Source organism: Paroedura picta, chromosome 7 (genome assembly GCF_049243985.1).
Source record: "Paroedura picta isolate Pp20150507F chromosome 7, Ppicta_v3.0, whole genome shotgun sequence".
Classification (NCBI taxonomy): domain Eukaryota; kingdom Metazoa; phylum Chordata; class Lepidosauria; order Squamata; family Gekkonidae; genus Paroedura; species Paroedura picta.
In genome coordinates, this window is record NC_135375.1 from 78,923,249 (window position 1) to 78,947,326 (window position 24,078).

At 42.5% G+C, this 24,078-nt stretch overlaps 3 protein-coding genes across 14 annotated transcripts in view; all 3 read right to left on the reverse strand.

Moving 5' to 3' along the window:
• The window catches only part of ZDHHC21 (zDHHC palmitoyltransferase 21), a 45,555-nt gene extending 38,070 nt beyond the window's left edge, over positions 1-7,485 (reverse strand). For 2 of the 7 annotated variants that reach the window (XR_013232600.1, XM_077345080.1), the window contains exons 1-3: positions 4,351-4,573; positions 3,097-3,292; positions 124-222 (exon numbers count right to left, since the gene is read on the reverse strand). Coding sequence is in view for 5 of the 7 variants with exons in the window: in XM_077345080.1 (XP_077201195.1) it covers positions 124-222; positions 3,097-3,292; positions 4,351-4,353 (298 nt within the window). In the remaining 2 variants the exon portion in view is untranslated. Of the gene's footprint in view, positions 1-123; positions 223-3,096; positions 3,293-4,350; positions 4,574-4,625; positions 4,801-6,465; positions 6,485-7,358 lie in introns of those variants that run through there. The other 5 variants (XM_077345081.1, XM_077345083.1, XM_077345084.1 and 2 more) reach the window with 5 other exon arrangements.
• Positions 7,486-12,083: 4,598 nt separating this feature from the next.
• CER1 (cerberus 1, DAN family BMP antagonist) lies at positions 12,084-17,927 on the reverse strand. 2 transcript variants are annotated; one of them, XM_077345087.1, is made up of 3 exons: positions 17,589-17,916; positions 17,254-17,495; positions 12,086-15,811 (listed from the first exon to the last, which is right to left on the reverse strand). In XM_077345087.1, the coding sequence occupies exons 1-3, from the start codon at positions 17,722-17,724 to the stop codon at positions 15,518-15,520; spliced, it is 672 nt and encodes a 223-aa protein (XP_077201202.1). In that variant the 5' UTR covers positions 17,725-17,916; the 3' UTR covers positions 12,086-15,517. The 2 variants fall into 2 exon arrangements, with proteins under 2 accessions (XP_077201201.1, XP_077201202.1); XM_077345086.1 differs by having other exon boundaries at positions 12,084-15,811; positions 17,254-17,927.
• Positions 17,928-21,011: 3,084 nt separating this feature from the next.
• The window catches only part of FREM1 (FRAS1 related extracellular matrix 1), a 102,217-nt gene continuing 99,150 nt past the window's right edge, over positions 21,012-24,078 (reverse strand). For all 5 annotated transcript variants that reach the window (XM_077345089.1, XM_077345091.1, XM_077345090.1 and 2 more), the window contains one exon: positions 21,012-22,981. In XM_077345089.1, the coding sequence (XP_077201204.1) occupies positions 22,782-22,981 (200 nt within the window). In that variant the 3' untranslated portion in view covers positions 21,012-22,781. The remainder of the gene's footprint in view (positions 22,982-24,078) is intronic.

The following is a 24,078-nucleotide window of genomic DNA, read 5'->3' on the forward strand; positions in this document are numbered from 1 at the left end:
AAAGGGTCAAATTCTCCCTCTATCTTTCCCAATATATATCATCAGCTAGGGCAAATATGCAACACAGAAACGGGTCCAGATTTTCAGAAATGACACTCCTTAAAAAGATGGATAATGCGGTACCTGTAATTGGTATCTTTGGGCTTTCAGGTAATCTCCCTGGATCAGCTACTGAGGCTCTCAGTAATGAAACAATACAGAACAATGCAAGTATGTAGTAAGCTGTAAAACATGAAGAAATCTGTCTATAACAGACTTTTCTGGGATTACTGGAAGAAGAATTCATATATTCAAAAATTCAAAGCCAGACCACCTTATTTATTATCAAATCAAAGACCTTTAATGGCCTTATGTATTTGTTCTATACATTTATATGCCATCGTTGTACTATCTGAACATTCAAGGTGGCTTAGGGCAGAATTTAAAATAAAATTAAAGCATACTACATAACAACGTGATTAATATTAGCAACAGCATTCAAAGGTGGTCAAACATCCCTGGATCTGTGGAGCCAGCCAACTACTGCCCCATCTTGCATCTTGCCTTTCTGGGGAATGTCACTGAAATGGTGGCCATGGACCAGCTTCTAGGATACCTAGAGAAAGCTTCAAGCTTCAATCCATTCCAGTCTGGTTCTGACCTAGCCCCGGGGTTGAGATGGCTCTGGTTGCCTTGACAGATGATCTTCAATGCCAGTTAGACTGAAGAAGGTCAGTGTTGCTTCTGTTGTTAAGAATCCACAGCAGCGTTTGATATGTCAGACCACAAGCTCCTTGCTCACCACCTTGCTGACGCTGGAATATGGGGGACAGCCCTGCAATTGCTGAATTCCTTTCTCTAGGATCACAAACAGAGTATTGCAGTGGGGGATAAGCAATTGTGCCGCTGTCAACTCCCTTGTGGAGTAATCCAGGGTGCAGTGCTTTTTTACGTTATTTAACATCTTCATGCATCCTCCTGCCCAGCTGATTTGGGGATTTGGACTTGGGTGCCATCGATATGCAGATGTCACCCAACTCATTATTTCTGGACATATATAGGATAATTATTTCTGATTTTGTTTATGCTACAGCAACACCTAACTGAATACTTTTGCAATAATAGCAATATTGCAAATTAATACTTTTCCACCCCACATTCTCAGTGACAGACTATACATGAAAGGCCTCTCAAAAGTGTTCACAGGGGAAAGAATGTGTGTGCTGCCTTGATAATAATACCAGTGCTCTGTTTGGCTACCCTATAGGCAGGGTCATCAGGCTGTTTCATACTGAATCAGACCATGCTTACAAATATTCAGTATTATGTAATCTACCTGGCTGAGGTCATTTCCAGTCCTGCTAAGACGGTGAAGAAGAAGAGTTGGTTCTTATATGCCGCTTTTCTCTACCCGAAGGAGGCTCAAAGCAGCTTACAGTCGCCTTCCCTTTCCTCTCCCCACAACAGACACCCTGTGAGGTAGGTGAGGCTGATATCCGTCAGAACAGTTTTATCAGTGCCGTGGCGAGCCCAAGGTCACCCAGCTGGCTACATGTGGGAGAGTGCAGAATCGAATCTGGCATGCCAGATTAGAAGTCTGCACTCCTAACCACTACACCAAACTGGCTGAGCGCTTTGAACTGGAGACTGTGCAGGACTGGGCCTGAAACTTGCTTTCCTACATATATCCTAAACCAGTGGTCCCCAACCTTTCCAAGGCTGGGGACCGGCAGGGCATCGGGCCGCGCCCGCACTTCGGGGCCGCGCCCGCGGGCCGCACCCACGCATCGGCCCGCGCCCGCACATCGACCCGCGCCCGCGGGCTGTGCCCGCACGGGCCGCGCATGCGCGATGCGCGGCCCGGCCCCGATTCCCTCTCCCCGCCCTCCCGCAGTAAGAAGCTTCCCAGGCCGCAAGCTTGCGGCCTGGGAAGTTTTTTACTATGGGGGGGGCGGGGAGAGGGAGCCGCGGCCCGGCACCATGGCCTTCGCGGCCTGGCACCGGGCCGCGGCCAACAGGTTGGGGACCACTGCCCTAAACCGTAATGCAGTATGCATTTTGCACATGCTTCAGACTGAAGGCCTTCATTAGCATAATCACTTAGATCAATCTGATTAATTGGTGTCAAACTGCAATACATGTTTTAAAAAAACTGATGCAGAAGAATGCAGATAAAGTGGCTATGAACAGGCACCACAAATAAATGAAATAAGAAATGGCAGAGGCCTGAATGAAGTCTTTAACCCTTTCAAAATTGTGTGTGTGTGAATTCAGATCACCTCTTCTCCCTAAGTTCTCAGACCCCATTCTAGGCCTTACTTTTACAGTCCCAGATCTCTTCACCCTGATTACTCACTCCTTTTGCTGCATCAGCACTACCCAGACTATGTCACCCCATTTCCTGCAGGGTCTAGCCCTGATCCATCTCCCGTTCATGCTCCTGAACTGTCTGTCACACTGCTGCCTATGGTTCCTGTCCTGAGAATATAATCAGACCACAAGGCTCATACCCACATTGCAGTGGAAATGTCATTATGTGTAAAATTAGACTACATGCACACAGTTATAATTGTTAAGGTTTTGTTTATAAAACTTTCATGAAAACATGGGTTGTGAGAGACAGTGTAGTGTAGTGGTTAAGACTGGCGGCTCCTAATCTGGCAAGTCGAGTTTGATTCCACTCCAGCACATGCAGCCAGCTGTGTGACCTTGGGTTGGCACAGCCCTGATAGTGCTGTCCTGACTAAGCAGTCCTGTCAGAGCTCTCTCAGCCTCACCTCCCTCACAGGGTGTCTGCTGTGGGGAGAGGAAGGGAAGGCGATTGTAAGCCGCTTAGAGACTCCTTTAGGCAGTGAAAAGTGGGGTATAAAAACCAACTCTTCTTCTTTCTAACCATGAGGGGTAGTAGTTGTTTAAACTGAGGCCCTCTTCTTTCCTTCAGCATTTTCAAAAAGGCACATTCATAAAAATATAGATAACATGATCATGTATGTATATCTGACTTTGTTCATAAACCAGAAATTCTGTTAAAAGGAAACCATTTAAATGACTGTTCTGTTGACTCTTGTAGCACAAGCCCTGATCAGAACAAAGGAAATTGTGTTAAGCGTGACTTACATAGTATTGCCATTGCTGATAGATGTCCCTCTTCATAGTGCGGAAAGAGGATAATTTTTGGAATGAAGAGTGTGTTGAAAAGCCAGACAAAGATAATCAGGCCCATACAGAACCAACCCTGAGGGTCAACAACAAAGTGGATTCTTAGTCCCATAATCTGAAAAACAGGTCCCATTTTAAAAGAGAAAAGATGCACCTAAAGGGAACAAGAACTTTAATTAGAATTCATTTAGCAACATTATGAAAGTCTTCAAGCTATGCCTATCAAACAGGCATTTATGGTATCCTGCAGGCAACAGAACAAGTATATATGAAGAAAACTTTACTTCTGTGTGGATAAAAAAAGTTAAATCAAGGAAGCTGCCCTTTCACAGGAGTCGCCACTATGGGAATCATACCAGCAAATAAAATATGATTATACAACACAGTAGGTGACCTCTAAGCTGTCTGTTCATTCATGCCCATAACTCCATGCTTAACACTCTGACAATATTTTTAGAACCAGCCCATCTCAGTCAAGTAATCTGGCAAACTGCCAGCTCCTTCCAATCCTCCACCTCCATTTCACCCTGGTCTCCATTAAGTGATTGCAGGCTTTACAATTATTAAAGACAAATCTGCACAGGCACTTTCCTGCCCTCCTAATTTCACACTCTAGCACTAAACCAGAAGCAGAGACAAGTGTGTTCCATTCCACCTCCCAAAGCTTTCCCTTATCTAAATTCTATAGATGTATCCAATTAAAGATTCAGGTAGTCACGTTTAAACTCCCTGTGTAATCTTGCACCTCTCTACATGCCAAACTACATTTCTCCTGCACCCACGCTCTGCCACTGAGCACTACCTAAATCTCTCCCCTAAGAACTGAAATAGAAAAGATTGTATAGATCTGGCATCTCCCGAGTAGCTTCAAAGCAATTAAATTCAGGGGAACTATTAGCTTTCACAGTGTAGCTGCTAATTTAATCCAGGAAGTAGTGCTGGAGGAGGCACAGAATACCAGCTCTAGCTACACCAGTATAAACTCCATTTTAGGGCTGCCAATTTAGCGGAACCATAGAAGTGTTATCCTATGTATGGGTATTAGGGGTTCCCAAAGTGGGCAGAATATCCCTGGAGCAGTGGAAGGATCCAGAGAAGCAGTGAGGAAATTTGGGAGCAGTAGGGGGACATCAGTCTGACTCTTCCTGCTGCAACTGTGTTTTCTTAGTGAGAGATTTCCATTGCCATTGCCTGCCTCTAGATAGTAGTTACCATGGACTTTCTTGGTGGTCTCCCATCCCAGTGCTGCCGAACATGCTTAACTTCCTGAAGACAACAGCTTCAGAAGGTGGGCTGGATGAGATCAAATTCCTGCTGAGCTCCTTCCACTCCTCAGACTCTATACACTCCAGATCTTCAGGAGTTTCTTAACTCCATCTTTCAGAGCCTGGAAAAGCCTTCTCCTGCTTGTTCCTGGCCATGGGGCCTTGTCTCTCCATCATTTCTTTCCATTGTGACTCTCTCTGTCTCTCTTTTTCCTTTCTCACCTGTCTTTCACCCCAGTGAGGACCCAAAGTGACTTTTGCAAGGAACTTATGTATTTTTCCATACTAAAATATGGCTGCTGCAAAACAATCAAAAGAAGTGAAGACAATTTAGTTGTTTTGAATTTGCAGTAGACCTAACACCAAGAAAAGTCATGTGTGTTCGTATGTGTGTGTGTGGGGGGGGGGGTAGGTCTGGGAGCCAATGGGAAAGCAGCCTGAAAATTGGGGGCTATTGGTTTAAAACACCCTGAGTTCAAATGTGAGTGAACAGATTGGATTGTGCTGTAGGTTGTCTGTTTGTGGACTCTTGCCAATTAGTCTCCTTTTTGTAACTTTCTGAAACTTTGTTACAAAATTCTTTCCCAGTAGTGCTTTTAATTTTTTTTTAGCCAGAATGCATAGGGAGGAAAAGTACACAATGTTTCCAAAGAATTATTACTTATTACTTACAGTGTTTTTACTGGAACAAAAAAGGTTTTCAGGGTATAAGCTTTCACAAATCAAAGCTCACTTTGTCAGATACAAAAAATAATGAATATCCATCAGCCCTTATATCCAGATCAGAAGGTAGGGAGAGTATCTCAAGGTATTCTGACCTGATGGATATTCATTCCTATTTGAATCAGACAAAGTGAACTTTGACTCACATACCTAGGAAATTTTATTGCTGTAAAATGATCCAGAACTCAGATTTTATTTTGCTACTGCAGACTTACACAATTAGTCACTAGAATGTGGTTTTTGTTTTGTTTTACTGTAAAAAAAGAAAAGAAAAAGAAACCTACAGAATCAGCTGATTTTGCATTTGGGTTGCTGGGTCCCCCCCCCCCCCAGACAATATAACATACTGGAGAGACTGACATAGTAAAACATCACATGAGATTTTTTTTTTTTAGTGATCTATGGGATTAGGAAGACTAGGGCTATATCCAACATGACTTAATCAGATATATACCCAGAAGTTCCCTACTGAAAACATCCCAGACTCCCAGGTCTAGGCTTTAATGTAAAAGATGGTGTTCCCAGTACAGCGGTCACACCTGACATAAGACCTCCCTGGTTAGTCATATAACCTATCCCAGCATCTTGATTTTGCACTAAAGAATGGTGGGGACCGATTGGTGGAATTGTTTTCAGACATTCTTTTTGCTTTAAAACTATCATACTGATTCTTATTTTGGTTTAGATCAGTGGTCCCCAATCCCTGGTCCGGGGACCAGTCCTAGTCCATGGATCAGTCGGTACCAGGCCCTGGCTCCTCCCTGTCCTCCTCCCCGGCTGCTGCCTTAGGGTCTGCCCCGCCACTCTGCCGTCGGCTCACCTTTGGTGCTCTCTGGCGGCCGCCATGGCTGGGGCTCCCCCTCGGTGTGGCACTGCACAGCTGATGCTGGCAGCGCCCCCAGCAGGCAGCAGGAAGTCAGGGGCGCCGGTGGGAAAGCAAGTGGAGCAGGGGCTCAGGCAGCAGCAGTAGCAACGTCCCTCAGCAAAAGACCCCCCCCCCAGTCCTCAGTAAAATTGTCAAGCGTTCACCGGTCTCCAGTGATAAAAAGGTTGGGGACCACTGGTTTAGATTACAGTGTCTGTGAATGTATCGAAAAGTGAGCCTGTGAGAGGAAGCTACAGCGTTACGAACACGAGCAATGCATTATTCATAATTGCATAAGAGATCAGATTTTACACATGGTGGCTCTCCAAGTAAAATGTTTACTTCTCTTTTTTACCATCATCCGGTTTTGTGGGCTCAGAGACTTCAGCAATAACATATCCAGCGAGCAGAAAGTCACTAAATGTATTGGTGCATTATATTTTTAACCCTGTACCTAAAACATTTCATACTGACCTCAGTCAAATCCTCAAGGCAGATTACAGTAAAATTGGCTGCAGCTCCTGTTGAGTCCTGGGTACAAACCTAGGATTGCCTTTATATAGCAAGTGAAATGCCCCAGAACCCACGAAGTTTCTAATGTAAGCTGGAACACCCTGGTGCACACATATCAAACAAGATCAAGGAAGCATAATACAAGCACTATCACAGCTTTCCTTTAACCACAAGGGAGAAACAGCAGGCTAAGCTTCACAGGCAGGGAAAATGTTTCCCAGCCCCGAGAAAAGTCAAGGGCAAATGCTCTTTCAAATGCAGGAGGGGGAAAAAAGGATGAACAGGGAAAGTGTGGGTCAGTCTATTGCCCGTGCAACCCAAGTGGCTTCTTGGGGCCTCAAACTGGTGGAAGGCGTCAACATGGGAGGGCATGGTTGGTGTGGTTTGTTGTCACCTCCTGGGCCACTGGTGGGCTTCAGGGCAAGTAGGCCGAGTGGGCCAAAGGAGGGCTACAAGGCAGTATGGGATAAGGCACATGCCCCGTGTCATGGCTGCCTAGTTCAAAAGCGGCCTGCAGAGGTCAGCCTTGCATCTCACTGGGGCAGTATGAGGGGGGGATTCAGCCTTCCAGTCCTGCTGCCGCCGAGGTCGACAGCAGACTGCAGGGGCGCTGCCTTTGGAGTCACCCTCGGGGCCGCAGGAGCCCGTGGGAGGTGGCTACTAGGGAGGTGGCTACAGAGCGCCTTGAGCCGGCCCTGGGAGAAGGACATAGACCTTGGCCAGTCCCTTCCCTCGCCGCTCCTCCTGCGCCCACGAAGCCCTCCCGCGCCCCAAAAGAGCGGGGGAGGGTGGGAGAGCCATAGCAACAGCGCCGCCTCCCGGCGCCCAGCCTCGCGCGCCTCCCATTCACTCACCGGTGCGAGGCCCCGCCGACCCTCATCTACACCACCTGGCCCGTGCGCCGGCTTCCGCAGACGGGCTGCGCATGCGTACCGGGAAGACTGACACTCCCTCGGAAGGAGGGGAAAGGGAAGGAGGCGGCCTCTGGCGCCAAAGCGGAGGAGGCGGCGTCCCGGCGCTTGCCTTGGTCCTGCTGCTCGGAATCGCTGCAGACGCGCACGCTCCTCATTGCCTGAGCGATCTAGGCGGCATTGGGGTGGGAAGGTGTGGTGTAAATAGCGGCACTCAATGGAGGAGCGGGGCTATGGAAACGGCGCCTGTGCCGCATGCAGTCACCCGTCCGGTGCAGCCCTGCAGGGCACACAGTCGCTCCAACGCCAGCTCCGCTGAACCACCCCCGAAGAGAGGGTGGTGGCCGCTCTGCAAGGCGGCCGGGCGAGCGCGGGTGGCCGCTTTAAGAAGTCCCAGTCCGAAGCTTGCCGGAGACAGCCCCGGGGGCTGTAAGGGCACGACGTTGAAGTGCACCGGAACAGGCGAACACTTTAGACTCGCCTAGGCCCATTCGGGAAGGGCCGGAGCCGTTTTTAAGCAACGCTTTTCTCATCACAGGGGTTGAGACATGGGTATTAAACGGCACGCAGTCTTGTGCGCGCCGCTATGTCCCCTTCTTGTGTGCCTGCGGACACCACACTGATGATGCTCACTGCTCCTACTTAAACATTAAAAGGATAAAGGAAAGCCCATACGTCAACCATCCCCTTATGGATTGTATGGCGTATAGGGAGGGATTAGCAGAATACACTTTTGGATCAGTGCTTAAATTGCTTAGGATTGCCATTTTGTGATAAGCAATGTTGGAAAGATACTGGTCGGTGGGGGGCAGTGCAATTTTCTGCAATTACTCCCGCCTTAAATCCATTGATTTCATCAGGCTCACTGAAGTAACAATGCACAAAATTGCATAAAAGCAATGCAGGAAAATAGGTTTCAAAATATTAGGGGTTACATACCCCAAATCAACCAATGTTTCTATGTTATCAGTTCACTTTTACAAAGTTTTCCTGGGGGGAAGAACCGAGACAGGAGGTCAAGCACAAATTTGCTATCACATTTTACAAGCACAATGAATTCCCTTATATGACATTTTAAAGTGAGAATATTTTAAGTGAATTTCTGGCTGAAGACCCATCAGTGATGGCTAATCGCCATAGGCAGGACAGAATGGACAGCAGCTTCAGTGCTCCCAGCTGGGAATTATGCCTTGAGCACCCATAACTGATGCACATACACAATCTCTTGGCTACCAAAATCCATTCCCCATCTGTCTGAATGGCATGATGCCCATCCTAAATTAGTCTGACTTCTGCCCTGCAGCACAGACCCCAAACTCTACAAGATGAAATGGACAGTTGAAAGATTAATTATCACATGATTTCATAAGAGGTATTTAGTGAAAGTTGTATTTACTGAAAAGTTAAGAGGGAATAGCATGTTTTGATGGAATCCAATCTAGCTCAGTGATAAGCCAGAATGATTTCAAGGGCCATCATGATTGGTCTATGAGGGAAAGTGAATGGAAAACAAAAAACAACATTAGGAATGAAGCGTTATTTAAAATTCCTTATAATTGCTTCGGCAATAGCCATAATACTGAAGTAGATGTTGTACTGTTGAGCTCAGAAGCATATTTACTCAGTAAATAAACTCAGTTTATTTAATTCATTTGTACCCACCTTTCTCCCCAATGCAGTTTACAACCTCTGCTCCGTTTTATCCTTGCAATAATCCTATGAGGTAGGTTAAGGTGAAAGAAAGTGACTGACTCACAGTCTCCCAGCAAGCTTCCAAGGCTCAAGCCCCAGGTCTGTGTGTATTCAAGCCCCAAGTCTTCCCCTTAGAAGGGTACTACTCAAAATTGTACTGTTTATTAGGTGATCACAAGAGAAAGTAAGCTGGTGCAGGATGGGTGTCTTCTGCTTCAAGCCCCCTGAGAGCCCGTGTGTCATTTCAGTTCTACCCCTGCTAGAGGTATATCAGAGAGCTGGAAATGGTGTTCCTATTTCTTAGGTTTATTGGTTACTAAACGCTTCATCCCTGGGAGACAAAGCAGTATAAATGCATTCAAGGACCATTTCTAGTTCATATGGAAGGAGAGCAATGGTAAAGCCTCAGAGAGTACAACCAATTCTCAGGATATACTCTGGACTTTTGTGCAAAACACAGGGCAAGTGCAGTGCCATTCTTCAACAAAAGGTTCCCTGGAGCAAGGAAGTTTGAAGTTTATTCAGGAAATGTCCAATGTAGTCATGAAAACAATCATAAGTACTTCTCTGTGTATAAATTGGATTAGGAGTTCTGTATAAATAAGATAAAGATCATAAAAATGCCATCGACATGTTGGTGTGTAACTGATCATTTTTGTGTGTGCAAACTTAGAGAGAAAACGTCTCTTTAGGCTGCAGGAATCCAAAGCGGTAAAGAAAGGGAAACGTACAAAATCCTTTTGCAGCCTTAAATTATGATTGCCCAGGTGTTGTCAGTCACTGTTCACTTCCTCTGGACTACACATAAAGATATGCATATTTTGTAAATGATTTATGAATGCAGGCTATTCTACTTATAGCACTTGTATAGGTATGAGGATTAGTGAACATGTGATACCAAAGGAAACTTTTGAAAACTACTTCCCTGTGTCAAGCACTCATTGCTCTGGCCATAGTTTAGAACTTTTTACGGGTTCAGCTGCCTGGTCTATACTTCAAGAATGTTGAAAGAATGGAGGACTAGAGAGAGAATGACCCAGCAGAATTGGAATCAACAGGGGCATTTACCAGTCAGCAGAATCACACTCAAGTCTTGCTCTTGAGGAGTGTTACATTGATATGACTTGCTTTTCAAACCATGTTTTAAAACATTGCTGCCTTGGGCACATGATGCTATATAGATTGCGTTGTATCCAGGTGAGTGCTACATGTAGACCCAGGGGCAAATACTTTGTTTCCATATGCTGACATACTAACAAGCCGTGCTGTAGACTTTGGAAGAAATAATTGTGTCCCTCTGGGAAAGGGAATTGCAGGTTGCTTGCTGGATGCAGGAAATTTTGTTGGCATGCCAAGTTATGTAGGGCAAGCGGATTAGGGCAAATGTCACCCTTACCCAACTCTCATGGTGGGAAATAAATCAAATAATAATAATAATAGTAGTAATAGTAGTAGTAATAATAATAGGCAGCATCTGCTATGTCATCTCTCCTTGCCATACAATGCAACCATGAGCAGAAAGCAAGGACCAAACCATATAGGACACCAAAGATTAGTGAGTGTCTTGTCTTCAGCATTACTGAAAAGCATCCAGATATGAGGCTGATTTGGGCCAAAGGTGCGATGTTAGGGTCAGGTAGCAGGTGATTTGAAAGACCCCCAACTGAGACTAGAGTGCCACTGCCAGTCAGAGTAGACAGTGTTGACCTTGGTAGACCAGCTTTGAGGGTCATGTGAGTGTCTTATGATATGTCTCATTGTAGTGTTACATGCAGTAGCTAATAGGGGCCCATGATATTATTCACGATGAGAAAATCTACCCACCACAAAAGATACATGGCAATGATGTTGCAGTGGCGGCAGTCTTCATTTGCCAGCAACTGAGTTTAGCAATCTGAGTATGAGACAGGGGACCTATTGCCCTGTACAATTGCCGGCACAATTGCTCCATGAAGAAAAGTAAAATCTTGAAGTTTACGTGATAGGGTTATATTTTCAAAAACAAAAAAGGGGACTTATTTCCTGAATGACTACTTCAAACAAGTCATTACTATGTCAAATTTTAAATGTTTTACTATTTAAGCTGTGATAAATTATACTAACTAGAGATATTTGTATCTCCAAACCCCAAATAGGACATTTTCATTGTTGTTTTTTTAAGACCCCCAAAGAGGACAGACACGCAACAAAGAGGACATGTCCTCTAAAAACAGGTTTCTTCACCATGCAGAAATGTTGGATATGTTGCAGAAACACACTTAAAAAGTAGTAATGTGGGAAAGAGCTGTTTTCCTCCCCAGAGCTATTTTTTTCTTAATATCAACAATCTATATAGTTCTATGAAGTTATAAATTAAAGATCTATAAAGTTATTAAAAAACTCTATATGAAATGTATGGAAGATAATCTGCAGAGAGGGCACCAGCAACATTTTCTGCTCTGCTCCCTAAATTCAACTATCTCAGTGCTTCTAAAATAATAAATACAAGCCCACAAGACTGGTAATCTCAGGGGAAAAACCAACAACCTTGTATCTGAGATTTTTAAGTATTGTACAGCCTTGCAGAATCTTCCTTGGAGTTCCCCGATGTCTCTGCTATGTTGTTGTTTATAAATTACCACAGGAACCACCAGCTGTCATCATAAAAATTTTATTGGCGCTCTGTAAATATTAAATCAGCATGCTAAAATCATGCCATGTGCAGTAGCAGCTGATGCTCTCTTATGGAGGCAGCCTGCAAGGGAAGGGATTGCTCAGTGTAGTCTATAAGGGCTTTCCTGCCAAGCAGAATTTTGTTATGCTAATGCAGGTCTCCACCATCCCAATACAGGTATCAGCTGTAAACCAGAATCTCCACTTTGCATTGACACACACTTTAATATGCATGCCAATATTGCATTGAAATTCAGGGGGGTGGGGTGGGCGGGAGGGGATACATCTGCATTTCACTATGAAGATGTGTATTCAGTGAAAATCCATGGGAAGGTTGGATGACAGCACACATACACTCTGCAAATGACATGTGATGCAGGCATGCAGCAGGACTCTGCAGTGCACTCCCATCTCTTTGAGAAATAGCACTCAATGCACACTTCAAAGTATATTTTTGGGAAAAGGTGTCATTGGAAACAGTGGCCCTGTTGTCCCCTGATCTGACTGCTGCATAAGGAAATCCTCCAGGGCATTGTCTTCTTCATGTGGAAATCCGTTTATAGTTTAGATCCGAATCATTCTAAGGGGTGCAAAGCCTTTTCCTGCTCCTGCTTTAGCCCACTGAGCCCTTCTGGAATTCTACTCCTGGGGTCAAGGAAAGGGGCAAAGTGGGGTTCTGTAGTGGGAGGAAGGACTCAGCAAATACATCCCCTCCCCACCCTCTGAAATGCCTTTACGCTGGCAGAATGGAACATTTGGCTCCAACCCCATGTTTTTACAGGATTGGTTACAGTTTAACTTCAGTGAGGATTATATGTATGTTTTTGCATTATGTGACACATATATATTAATATATTTCTTTTGTTGAGATAGCTCAGTCAGTGAACTTGGGGCTTCTTTACATTTTCTTATTCTGGGAATGAGGAGAAGGGATGGTGACCCACTTGAGTAGGCACAAATCAATAAAATGGCAAGAACCTGTGCCCCATTTTCTGGTCAGTACCCATCTGTGGGGAAATGCCCACCTATTAAATGAATATCACTATTGTAAACAAGTGTCAGACATACAACTATAAGGAGGTGAAGAAATACAGAAGCAAGCTAATTAACTTATCAGTTGTCAAAGTCATATCCTTCATGCATTGAAGCCCCTGTAGATTAACCCAAATCATGTAGATGATGGACAAGCGACCATATTTTAAATAGTTCCTTGATGTGACTGAGAGCTTGACAAACTCACTGGAAATGAAGCTTCCATTTGTTCAGAAAGTTTGTTAATTTTGCTGGCAGATGATGTCATATTCTTAGCAGCCCACTACAATTAAATTGACATGGACTAGATTTTTTCAGCACCAGTTGTTTGAAAATCCAGATGTTGAATGTCATTCAAAGAAGGCTGTGCTTACAAAAGAGAGCTGTAGACTTCAGCGCTGTTATTTCAGCTGGTTCCCACCCATGTCTATGGGATTCTGGCCTAACAACAAGCTGACAACACTTTGTGTATTGTTAAGATACTTTTACTGGCATGTCTGTGAATCTGGTCAGGTTTTTTGTACCAATTAATGTGATTTTGCATATGAATGGTAAAAATGCATTCTACAGATTGACTATTAACCGCAGATAAAATAGCCTTTAAAAGATAACAGTCTTTAGAAGAATATAGATTCTGGTGGGTAGTCATGTTGGTCTGATGCAATGGAGAAAATGCATAAGATACAGTGTATCAATAAGTGAACACTTGTTAAGCCCCCCCCCTCCCAATTAGGGGAATCCCTGAGAAACATTGTAAATTAGAATAAAAGCTTATCACAAATCAAAATAAATAGGGAACTTTCAGAAACAGTTTTCCCCTTCTGTCTGAAGAAGAGTGCATGCACTCAAAAGCTCGCACCTTAAATAAATCTTTGTTGGTCTTAAAGGTGCTAGTGGACTCTAATTGTGTTGTGTTTCTATTGTCACAGTATTCAAATCTCTGGGGTCTATATAGGACCCATATCCTCTGGCTGTATTTTTCCCCCCATTCCTTTTTGGAGCAATATTCCGTTAGCACCTGGTCACATGCTCTAAATGTGGAAGTTGACTCTGAAAATCAGATCCAATTAACACATCCTTGATATAACAGAATACAGTGTTAATTACATGCAGCTGATCATTGCTGGGTTAATTAAACACTCACCCCCAAAAGCTAAGGCACTAATCTAATTAACAATTACTACAGCTGTTGTTTTCTCTTTACACCTCCATTCTAAATGGAGAAAATTCACACATAGGGTCCAATCCAACTAGCCAGGCACACTGAGGATTCTCTCTGATCTGGACTTTTAAATACTTTTTTGGTTGTTTTTTTATTTTGCAATAGGAGGTTAGAACATTGTCCTGAAGCTTCTTTTCTCGGGCATATGAAGATATAAAGAAGATATAACGACAATTATTTGGTGTGGGGTGTCTGTTTGAAATGGATAGCTATCTTCCCTCTTTTTAAACAGTTAATAAAATGCAATTTGGTAATGAAGATACTTTATCATAGAAGAGATATTACCTTGGACTTCGTGGGAAGTGATTTCTGTTGATTCTCCTTCCCAATACATGTCTAATAGGATGCCCATGTAATTAAGTGGGGTCCACAAAAACAAGTAGCACAGGGGAGGGGGAGATGCTGCTTTAAGTACTTGGGAGTGAATCCATCATCTGCAACAGTGGTCCCCAACCTTTTTATCACCGGGGACCACTCAATGCCGGGGACCACTCACCGGGGACCACTCAACGCCTTTTACTGAGGCCCGGTGGGGGGGGGGTAGTTTACTCCTCTACTCTCAACCACTGCCCTAGCGCTCTCTGATCACTATTGTAATGTTTAAACATCCCTTCAAAATAAGATACAGACACGCCACAACAATGAAGTGTGTTTTAAAGGGCTGGGGGGATGAAGTAAAGGGCTGGGGGGGGGGAGAAGGCGTCCTTTGGGGCCCACCTCCAATTAGTCGAAGGACCACATGTGGTCCGAAGCCCACAGGTTGGGGATCGCTAATCTGCAAGACCTCCATTGACCCTGGAGTAGCTCCAATGGCACACATCAGGAGTCAAGAAAACATGATTGGGAGAGTTCCATAGAACAAAATGGATTTCTATGTACATGTGAGTACAGGGTTGCAATGATAAAGCATGATTGAGTTACATTAAAATTAAATTCTACTAAAAGGTAAATTAATAAAAATGGCTAAACAGCATGCTTGTTCCGCTACCTGCAATATGACAAAATCCTGTTAACTTTATCTGTTTTTAACATTATGATTAAGGTTGGTCCACCAATGACAGGTCACAATTCTGATTTTTCTCCATTATTTAGTAATATTTCCATTTGAATATTTGGGTAGTACCATATGACAAAAAGTGAGTAATATGTAAACAGAAATGTCCAGGGTGGTACATGGTTCATGCATTCAGGTAAAGTAGCTGTGAGTGAAGGTATAAGGCACAGGATATGCCTTGCCAATGAACAAACAACAAAACATCCATGGAGTCAGGATGCCTAATTTTGTTTAGTCCATATCTGAGAAACATGAAGTGATATGTAACAATGAAGACCCACCCGACTTTCTGAGTGTAGAAGAGCATGTTCAGCAATAGCTATTTCAAACACTGTCCATTTTGTACAAGACATACATCAGGCATCAGATTTTATGAAAACAGGATGGAATGTATAATGAGTATCTTGTCTCTGCTTGCCAATGATAAAGCTAAAGATGGCTTTGAAAAGATCAATTGTGTTCATATACCTTTGCATGGACATCTGAGTGTAAGAATCCTATCTCAGGGTCCTTAATCCTCTGAACCTCACACTTGCATTCTTCTACAATCATAACTACCTTGAATAGAGGAGCAGCCCTGGTACAGTTCATCCTCAGACGTCTCATGGAAAACTTGGTGGGCAAGCAGTGGGAACAGAAGCTATAAAGCCGATCTTCAGGACCGGGGACGTGGAAGGAACTGCATTTCCCAAAGCATAAGTTGTTTTGCACCACCACTGTTTCACAATTCTCATATACAATGTTCTGCAAGAAAGAACACGCCCATTAAACCACTCATTAAGACATTTGGTTAGAAACCAAACACACACACACAGCACTAAGTAATACATTTTCAGGAACAACTGAAATGTTACTAAGTAGTGGGCAATTTTTCAAGTAAATCAGAACTCTCCTTCAAAATAAAGGGGATGAATGTTCAGAGAAGAAGATATTGGGGCCCCAACTTGCAGACCCTATGGTAAATCTTAAAATGGAGTGAAGTTTTGTAGACTGAATTAGGTTAGGCAATGCTAGTGTAAATGAGTTATCAGGTTGCACAGAAGGCTACTGGTACAGAGGAGCAATGAGTGCTCTGAAAACTGAAGGGGAGTAGTACTTCACATCTGTCGCCATAAAGATCCAAATCTTCTGTGTTTTTAAAAATGGATCAACTGTTAGGCTGCCTATAATTAATTAAGTCCAAGATTCCCTTTGAAGCCTGACATGCTGCTGATCATATGACATTTCTGAATGGTTATTGAATGGTTAAATGCTGATTTTTTTTTTAAAGTATGAATAATCCTTTAGACCAGTCCTATAAGGAAGGCCAGTACTGTTATATAGATGGGAGTAAGAAATAGGGGTCAGCTTCAGTCTGTCCAGTGACTTTGCAATTCACAGCTTATGTACTTAACCTCCAGAAGTCCATGGACTACAATTCCCATGAGCCAGTATTTGCTGGCAAGGGCTCATGGGAATTGTAGTCCATGGACATCTGGAGGGCCGCAGTTTGACTACCTCTGCCAGTATCACAATTTGGCAGTGTGGGTGGAGAAGAAAAAGTTTCACCTGTTGTATGTTTAGCTGTTGTATGTTTGTGATTTTTTTTCTTTTTTAAGGAACTTTCCCTTTAGTCATGCTTAGAAGAAAGTTCTGTTCATACATATTTTAGGATTGATAACCAGGCACGTGTTAATATTGTTCCTTCAGTGTAGGAGACTCTAACATACATAAAACTCTAGTTGTGTTCTCACTTTTGAGTTGTTTAATCCAGATCCTTGAACAGAGATTTCTAAGGAAACTTTTACTCTTGGTGTGCTTACAGCAACTTTCACCAATGCTCCATTTTAAATATTTACATGCCCTCAAGTGTTTGTGACCTCAGCAGCGCAAGTACAAAAGCTATTTTGATCTAATATTGTTGCCAAAAGCTGCAGGCTGTCTGGCTCCAAGACTTGCAGCACCTCCAAGTAACATTTTAATTTCTAGCATGGATTGTTAAAGAAGCTATCAGCAACAACATATTCTGACTATGATTTCCAATGAGTAAAATTGAGGAATTAGCAACTTAACACACAGAGTTGCTGTTAGGGAAAAACATTTTGCAAATTAAATTAAAAGTGCAATACAAGCTTATGAATAGCAGTAGTACTTCATTGCTGATTGTTTAAAACGTTTGACAAAATATTCTGTTTAATTTCTTTTACCTGAGAAAATGGCAGAGTGCTGCAAGTCTCCTCATACATCTCATTGGTCTTGATGGGAAGGACAACTTCTTCAGATCTTGACTTGGTTTTCAACATGAAAAGGTCCCAGAATCTTTTGGCATCTTTCCTGAAGTTTGAATCTGCCTCCCTTTTGCTGTGTGGATGAGAAGATAGGCTTTTTGCGTCCTGTGAATGGGGAGACTCAGGTGTGGAAGTCCAGCTTCCAACTTCTTGAGTGGCATCTGTATATGGAAAAACAAAGTTGGGCCTTTGGTATTCCATCTCTGCCAATGAGTTTGCCCCAAACACATCAAGTTCCAAAGCACTCTTATTACCTGCTACATCTTCCATTAGGAAATCTTGACTTGAAAGTTGTAGAATAATTTCTTCCCTTTTCTTCTGTAGCTCTTCTGTTTGCTCCCTTCTTCCAAGGCATGGAATCAGCAGCATCTGAATCAGTAGCAAAAGCATAATGCTGGCCTTTGGGGTGGGGTACTCCTTTCCCCCTCAATGTCTTACAGCTTCAGAAATGGTTTGAAGGCAGGCTTCTGTATTTATACAAAGTCCATGGTTTTAGAGTCTAACCGGGATGTTTACAAGAAGGTGAAGAGGGAGGGTCAAAACATGAGACTAGTAGGTGATGCTCATTAACTGCAGGTTGTGATTATGGTAAGAGTATTGTAAGTATCTCAACCTTATTCAGCTTTTGGAGAATGTGTATTCAAAATGCATTATCTGAAGTAGGATCTGTTTCTCAGGCAGGGGTGCTTTCCAGTGTTTGGCTAAATTGTTTAGGAGCTGTCTAGGAACTGTGGAAATTTTCTAAATGTGTATTAGTACTCTGATACATTCTCAAGTAGGGCAGCTGTGTTAGGGTATTGCAATAAAGGTGGCAACTTAAAGGTGAATAGCCTTGTCCAAGTATAATCTTTTGTGGATTGGAGTCCCTTCCCTCTGATGATGTGGTGACTTAATGAATCTGTTCAAGTGCCACACGTCTCCCTTTGGCTTCCAGCACAATCTGTCATACTTCATTCCCTACCTGCAGGTTGTTTAAAAAGAGAAACAAGTTCAGTTTTAAAGAGGAATAGACTAAGAGTATATGTTGTAGTTGATGGGGAAATCTTTTTCAGACAGGTGTTGACTTATTTGTAAAAATCTCAATAAATCTGTGACCTATATAGCTGTTTAAACTGTTCATTATTTCAAGTACATGATGTAAGGTAAATATCATAATATCATTTTGCATTTATATAGTTCTGTCAATGTGCCCAGCCTTTCACAGTGTACAACAAGAAAGGTCCCTGTCCTTGCATGTAAGATTTGACAGAAACGAAAGAGCAGAGATGGAGGCAGAGATCAGTGTAGACCAGGTATGTATTCAAATAGCAAGTTGTTTAGTCTAACAAAAACAGTGGGGAATCCCATGTTTTTATTGCATAAGTTTTCATGGACTTTGTCTCATGAAGCGTGATCCTCAATTATTTGATACAGAGAAAAAAACTTACATGAATAATGGCATATTTAAGGCTAGGTGCAAAATACAGAAATGACTACATTTTGAAAGCCCCCCTCCCCCCCCCCCCCACTGACAGATTACAACCCGGTTTCTGTGGGCTGCCCAGTGTTGGGGCTGTCCAAAAGCATTATTTCAACAGAATAGGGCTATGGATTGGTGTGAGTAAACAGGATTCTAGTTAGGAAACACAGAAAAGAGAAGGGGGCAAACTGGAAAAACAAACAGAATGCCTGGGAACAGCAAATGGCATTATGAATACACAAACAGCTGTTTACACAGGGAATGCAATTAAGTGAATCAAAAGGCAGATTTACTGAAAGATAATCTTGATTCAGAAGCCTATTCAAAATTTGGTGCCCATCATGTTATCAGTAATAACACTGCATTTTTAGATTGAATTTAAAGTATATTATTTCAGACCAGTAAAATCCATTGACTTTTCTTTCATTACAAAATTGTGACCTTTCAGGCTGCTTGTCCAAAATGCCCTTGGAATATAAAATAAATTCTTCCAGAGAGTTAGCTGTGGCCGTCTGCTACAGCACAAACAAAAAAGAAATCCTGAGAAACATTAAACAGAACTGTTTGCCGGATAAACTTTTGTGGATTAGAGCCCATTTCATTAAGAGCAAGCATCTGAGGACACCTCTGTTAATCGGCATATCTTTGGCAATGTGAAAAGTCAGCTTTCTAGGCAGCCAAGAAGCCTCTTCTTGCTTCCTAGTTCTGTGAATCCCTCTCAGAATGTCTCAGTTAATGTATCAAACTTCAGCTTTTGGGATGCTTGGAAGTACCTAAACTGCTTCAAAGTACTCTTCAAGTCTCACATTGAGAGACAGGAGAACATGGTTTTCATATTCCTCTAGTAATTGGGTATTTGCATGAGTTGAAATTTAAGGGTCATTCTCAGGAATACCATCTTCGGGCAGGGAAATACCTGAAGATTTGGGAGCCTGGAGGGGGGGGGGTTGGGAAGGGGAGGGCCCACATCTGGGTAAAATGTCATAGAGTCTAGCTCAAAAGCAGCCATTTTCCTCCGGAGAATTGATCTTTGTCATCAGGAGATCAATTGTAACAGCAGGAGATCTCCAGACACCACATGGATTTCAGCAGGCTCAAATCCCTCGGTATTTTTTAAAAAATGGCTTGCATCCTACCACTCTGCTCTGCTAACATCCACAAGCCAGAGTCACCTTTTTCTGGAGGAAGAGTCTCTTCCAATAGATTAAATGCGTCTTTCATTGGAGAAAGACTCTTTAGTATGGAGGAAAACTCCCACCAGGCTCTTTATTCATTCATCTCTCCACAGTCCTTAGGAAAAAAAAATTATCCATGGGAATACCATGACTCTCAGCAATACCTTGTGGGTGGGGGACAGGAAGAAGATGGGACAAGGTAGGTAGGGAAGATCCACTGCCTAAAAGCAGGAGGCATCTGTGCTTTCTAAGATCCAGCACAGGGAGTACAGAGGCAGGGGGAACCTAGCTCAGCAGCAATTTACTCTAAGGAGTTTATGGAACTGTGATCTAGGAGGAGTAGACAGCATACAGGGATATGAGCAGCAGGCACAGAGCTCATCGATCAGAGACACCGCACTGTTGTTTCTTTGTACAGATGCCCCCATGTTCAAACTCTTTCTATTCACTTTCTCCAGCCCCTGAATAAGCCTCTATCATGACCCCTTCCATCTTTTCTCGAAGCTGAAATAAACTGGCTGTTTAGTCTTTCTTTGTGGAAATGCTTAAATCCTTAATGATTCTGGTTACCCTCTTCTGCATCTTTCCCAGCTCTAGAATATCTTTTCTGAGATATGGTGACTAGGACAGCAAAACAGTATTCCAGATGGGGTTATGCCATACATATATACAATGACATCATGTTACAGCCAGTTCATTTTCAGTTATTTTCCTAATAATCCCTGGCATAGAATCTGACTTTTTCACCATTGCTAATCAATGAGCTATTATTTCCATCAAACTATCCACTACAACTCAGATATCATCATAGAATCCTAGATTTGGGATCTCCAGGATCATCTAGTCCAACCCCCTGCACAATGCAGGATCTCTTTCCTACTCAGTCACTACCCAAGCCCTCCAGACCTCTACTTCACTTTCCAGGAGAGAAGCAACCACTGTTATAGTCATTAGCGATATGAGACAAAGAAATGTCTCAAAGAAACAGTGACACCAACTCTTAGAGGGCAACAACAACACTCCCACAAGTTTTCATGATTTATAATATTCTTTTATTATAAATGTACATATATAGCCATTACCATAGATATAGTGTTTATAGAATGGAATTTGAAGTACAAATTTTGATTAGCACCAGGTTTTTAGCATTCAGATAAAGCAAAACCTCACTGTGATAAGCATATCATTATCTTCAGCATTCAGGATATATATAAAACCCTCTCACTTCAAATGTTCCTAAAGGGAAAACGTACATATAATTTATAAGAGCCTGATTTGTTTGAATAATCCTTGTCACATATTTATGCAAGGGAGTGGCGGGAAATAAATTCAATAATAATAATAATAATAATATTTATCAATGCCAATGTGAAAAATGAGTTTTCTTCTGCAAAATCACATTTTGTTTCTAATGGACTACTAGCAGTCTTTTGGAGTTATAGACTAGTAATTATTAATAACTTGATGACTTGTTGAGATATTTATAATGTTTTTCTCATTTCCTCCCCTACCCCACCACCCTCCTATTTCTCTAGTTCATCAGGAATGACTATCCTATTTGCGGAAAAGATCAGAATATTTATATTATTCCAAAGTTCCACAATGATCAGATCACAAATTTACTACTCAGAGACTTATTTTGCATTATTGTGTAGATGGATGATACTTATGAACATGAGACCGCTAACCCTGTGATAGTCTGTGTCATCTTTATATGGCTGCACAACCTTTTCATCTGTATAAGCCAGGTATCTGTCCAATATCCAGAAGTCTGTCATGGGGTTTTGCCATTGAGTTCCCATTGGCTACATTCTTTGTTGACCTTGGCATAGTGAGGAGAAGAAAAAAATGTAAAATGTAAGCTTCAAGGATCAGATATCCACAGGCCATTGTAAAATTGTTATATATGCCTAATTTTATCGGTGTGTGCGGGTGGGTGGGGGGAATTATAGAGAGGGAGAGAGGGGTACTACATATGAAAAATCCCTGAGGCAGAAATGTATTTGGCAAACAAGACTTTGGGTTTATTGACAGGTATAATGGAGACAAAGAGCAAATTTGAATAATTCTGCCAGGATTCTTTAAAGCTGAAATCTACTGAAGTTGGTAGACAGGTCAGACATATAATGATGTTCAGACTTACCATCTGAGCAATATCCATAACTGGGTTTGAAACAGAAAGAACATTCATAAATTTAATTTCAAATCATTATAAGAATTTAAAGTATAAAAATCATCTAAAATCGCCAGGGCTAACCTCACCACTACTGTACAAACACAGTCATTTTTGGTGGCGGTTTCAAAAGAAGTCACAATTTTCTTGTTTCCGTCCTCCAGCACTCTAAGACACTGCAAAGATTTATGCATGTGTGTGTGGGGGTTGGTGGTGTCAATTTTACTTTCTACTTCAAGCTTAGGAATGGCTGAGACCAGCACCATGTATTTTTGTATATGTCCTGTTAAAATTAAGACTCCAACCATGGTCACATAGTTGGAGTACAATGTCCTGTTCAGGAAAGCTTCTGGTCCATGACCACCCAACAGTTCCTCTCAAGGAGTTTATTATACTCAATAATTGCAAACACTGGAAAAAGAGAGGTGAAGGGTAACGCAAAACCTCATTTCATCCATCTTCTATGGAACAAAACAAGGAATCTTGTGGCACCTTAAAGACAAACAGATTAGTTACAAACTTACTACAGTTAGATCACCTGTCCCCTCATTTTGAGTTGTTCTGGCACTCACAAATAAATATGTTTTAAAATCACTATACACAAGAAAAGCAACACAATGTGTTTGAATGTCAGCTTTCTTTACAGTTTCCTGGAGCATACATAGTTGTGTCCTTTGCCCTTCCTGCATTCCTTTCTTTGCCATTTCCCTTGCTGCTGTACTAAAACGCAGTTCCTTCTTTTTTTTGAAAGATGAGGCGGACCTTTTCTCCAGTTGGTGAAACCGACACTTTCTCCATCATCCCATTCTAAATGGCCTGGATTTTTTTTATCATTCAAGCCTACAAAAATAAAATCATACAATGGTAGTCACCAAAAAGCTGACAAAATGGTTAGTTCAAATAACTGTTCTCCTAAATATTCTTCTGTTTCTTCCTACCTCAATTCCTTAACCTAGCATTGTTTTTGAGTGATAATTATCTTAGATAAATATATTATGCTCATCTTCTGGGAGGCTTCATTGTGAAAGCATAAGCCCTGCTTTATAATTAAGAGCCCAATTATTAAACTGCCTTTAGTATCTGTACCTGTGAATTACAGAAAATGGCTACACTATTGACCCTTGTCCAGTACCCTGATTCTGTCAGGTTAAGGGCTATTTAGCACAAGATCCAATATGCAGTTGAGCCATGAGCTCTTCAGGTGGGAGGGGAAAGTTCCAGAAGAATGGCATTGGCTGGGAGATAGGCCAAATCAGAGAAGAGCTTCAAGGGCAGAGTTGGAAGCTTCCTGAAAGTTGCCTACAAAACTCAGAATTTGCTTTGCATGGAATATGAGATCAGGGACTTTTGTATTTAATTTATTATTTAAACTTTTATTCCACCCTCTCTCAGCACACTCAGGGCAAATCACAACACAAAACCCCCCATAGATTTGACCCCATAAATACAATATAAAATCTAATGTGAATTAAAATTTGCAGGTAAATTAAACTAATACTGCCCATAAAAATTGGGGGGGGGGGCTATGTAGACCTCCCTAAGGAACATTGGAATGTGTTATAAGAAAATAGTATTTTAATATTGTCAGCTTTTGGTGGGAAGTCTCCTGAGGCACTAGGGATGTGGTGGGGAGAAGATGAGGTTAGCGTTCACCATTGGGGAAGGTTAAGATTTTAAGATGGGGATTGTTTTAATTGTTTTACTGTTGACTGTGGGGTTCTTATTGTAACCTGCTGCAAGCCAGCACTGCTGGGAATGATGGGTAAGAAATCAGGTATATCAGTGGTTCTCAACCACCATCAGGCTGCAACCCCAACTGCAGCGGCGTGGGCAGTGTGCGTGGACACAAGGCGGAGCGCGCAGATGTACACGCGCAGGTGCGTGGAGGCAGCGTGGAGGCGACCAGTGCCATGGCTCCTCCTTCACTGGCCACCGGC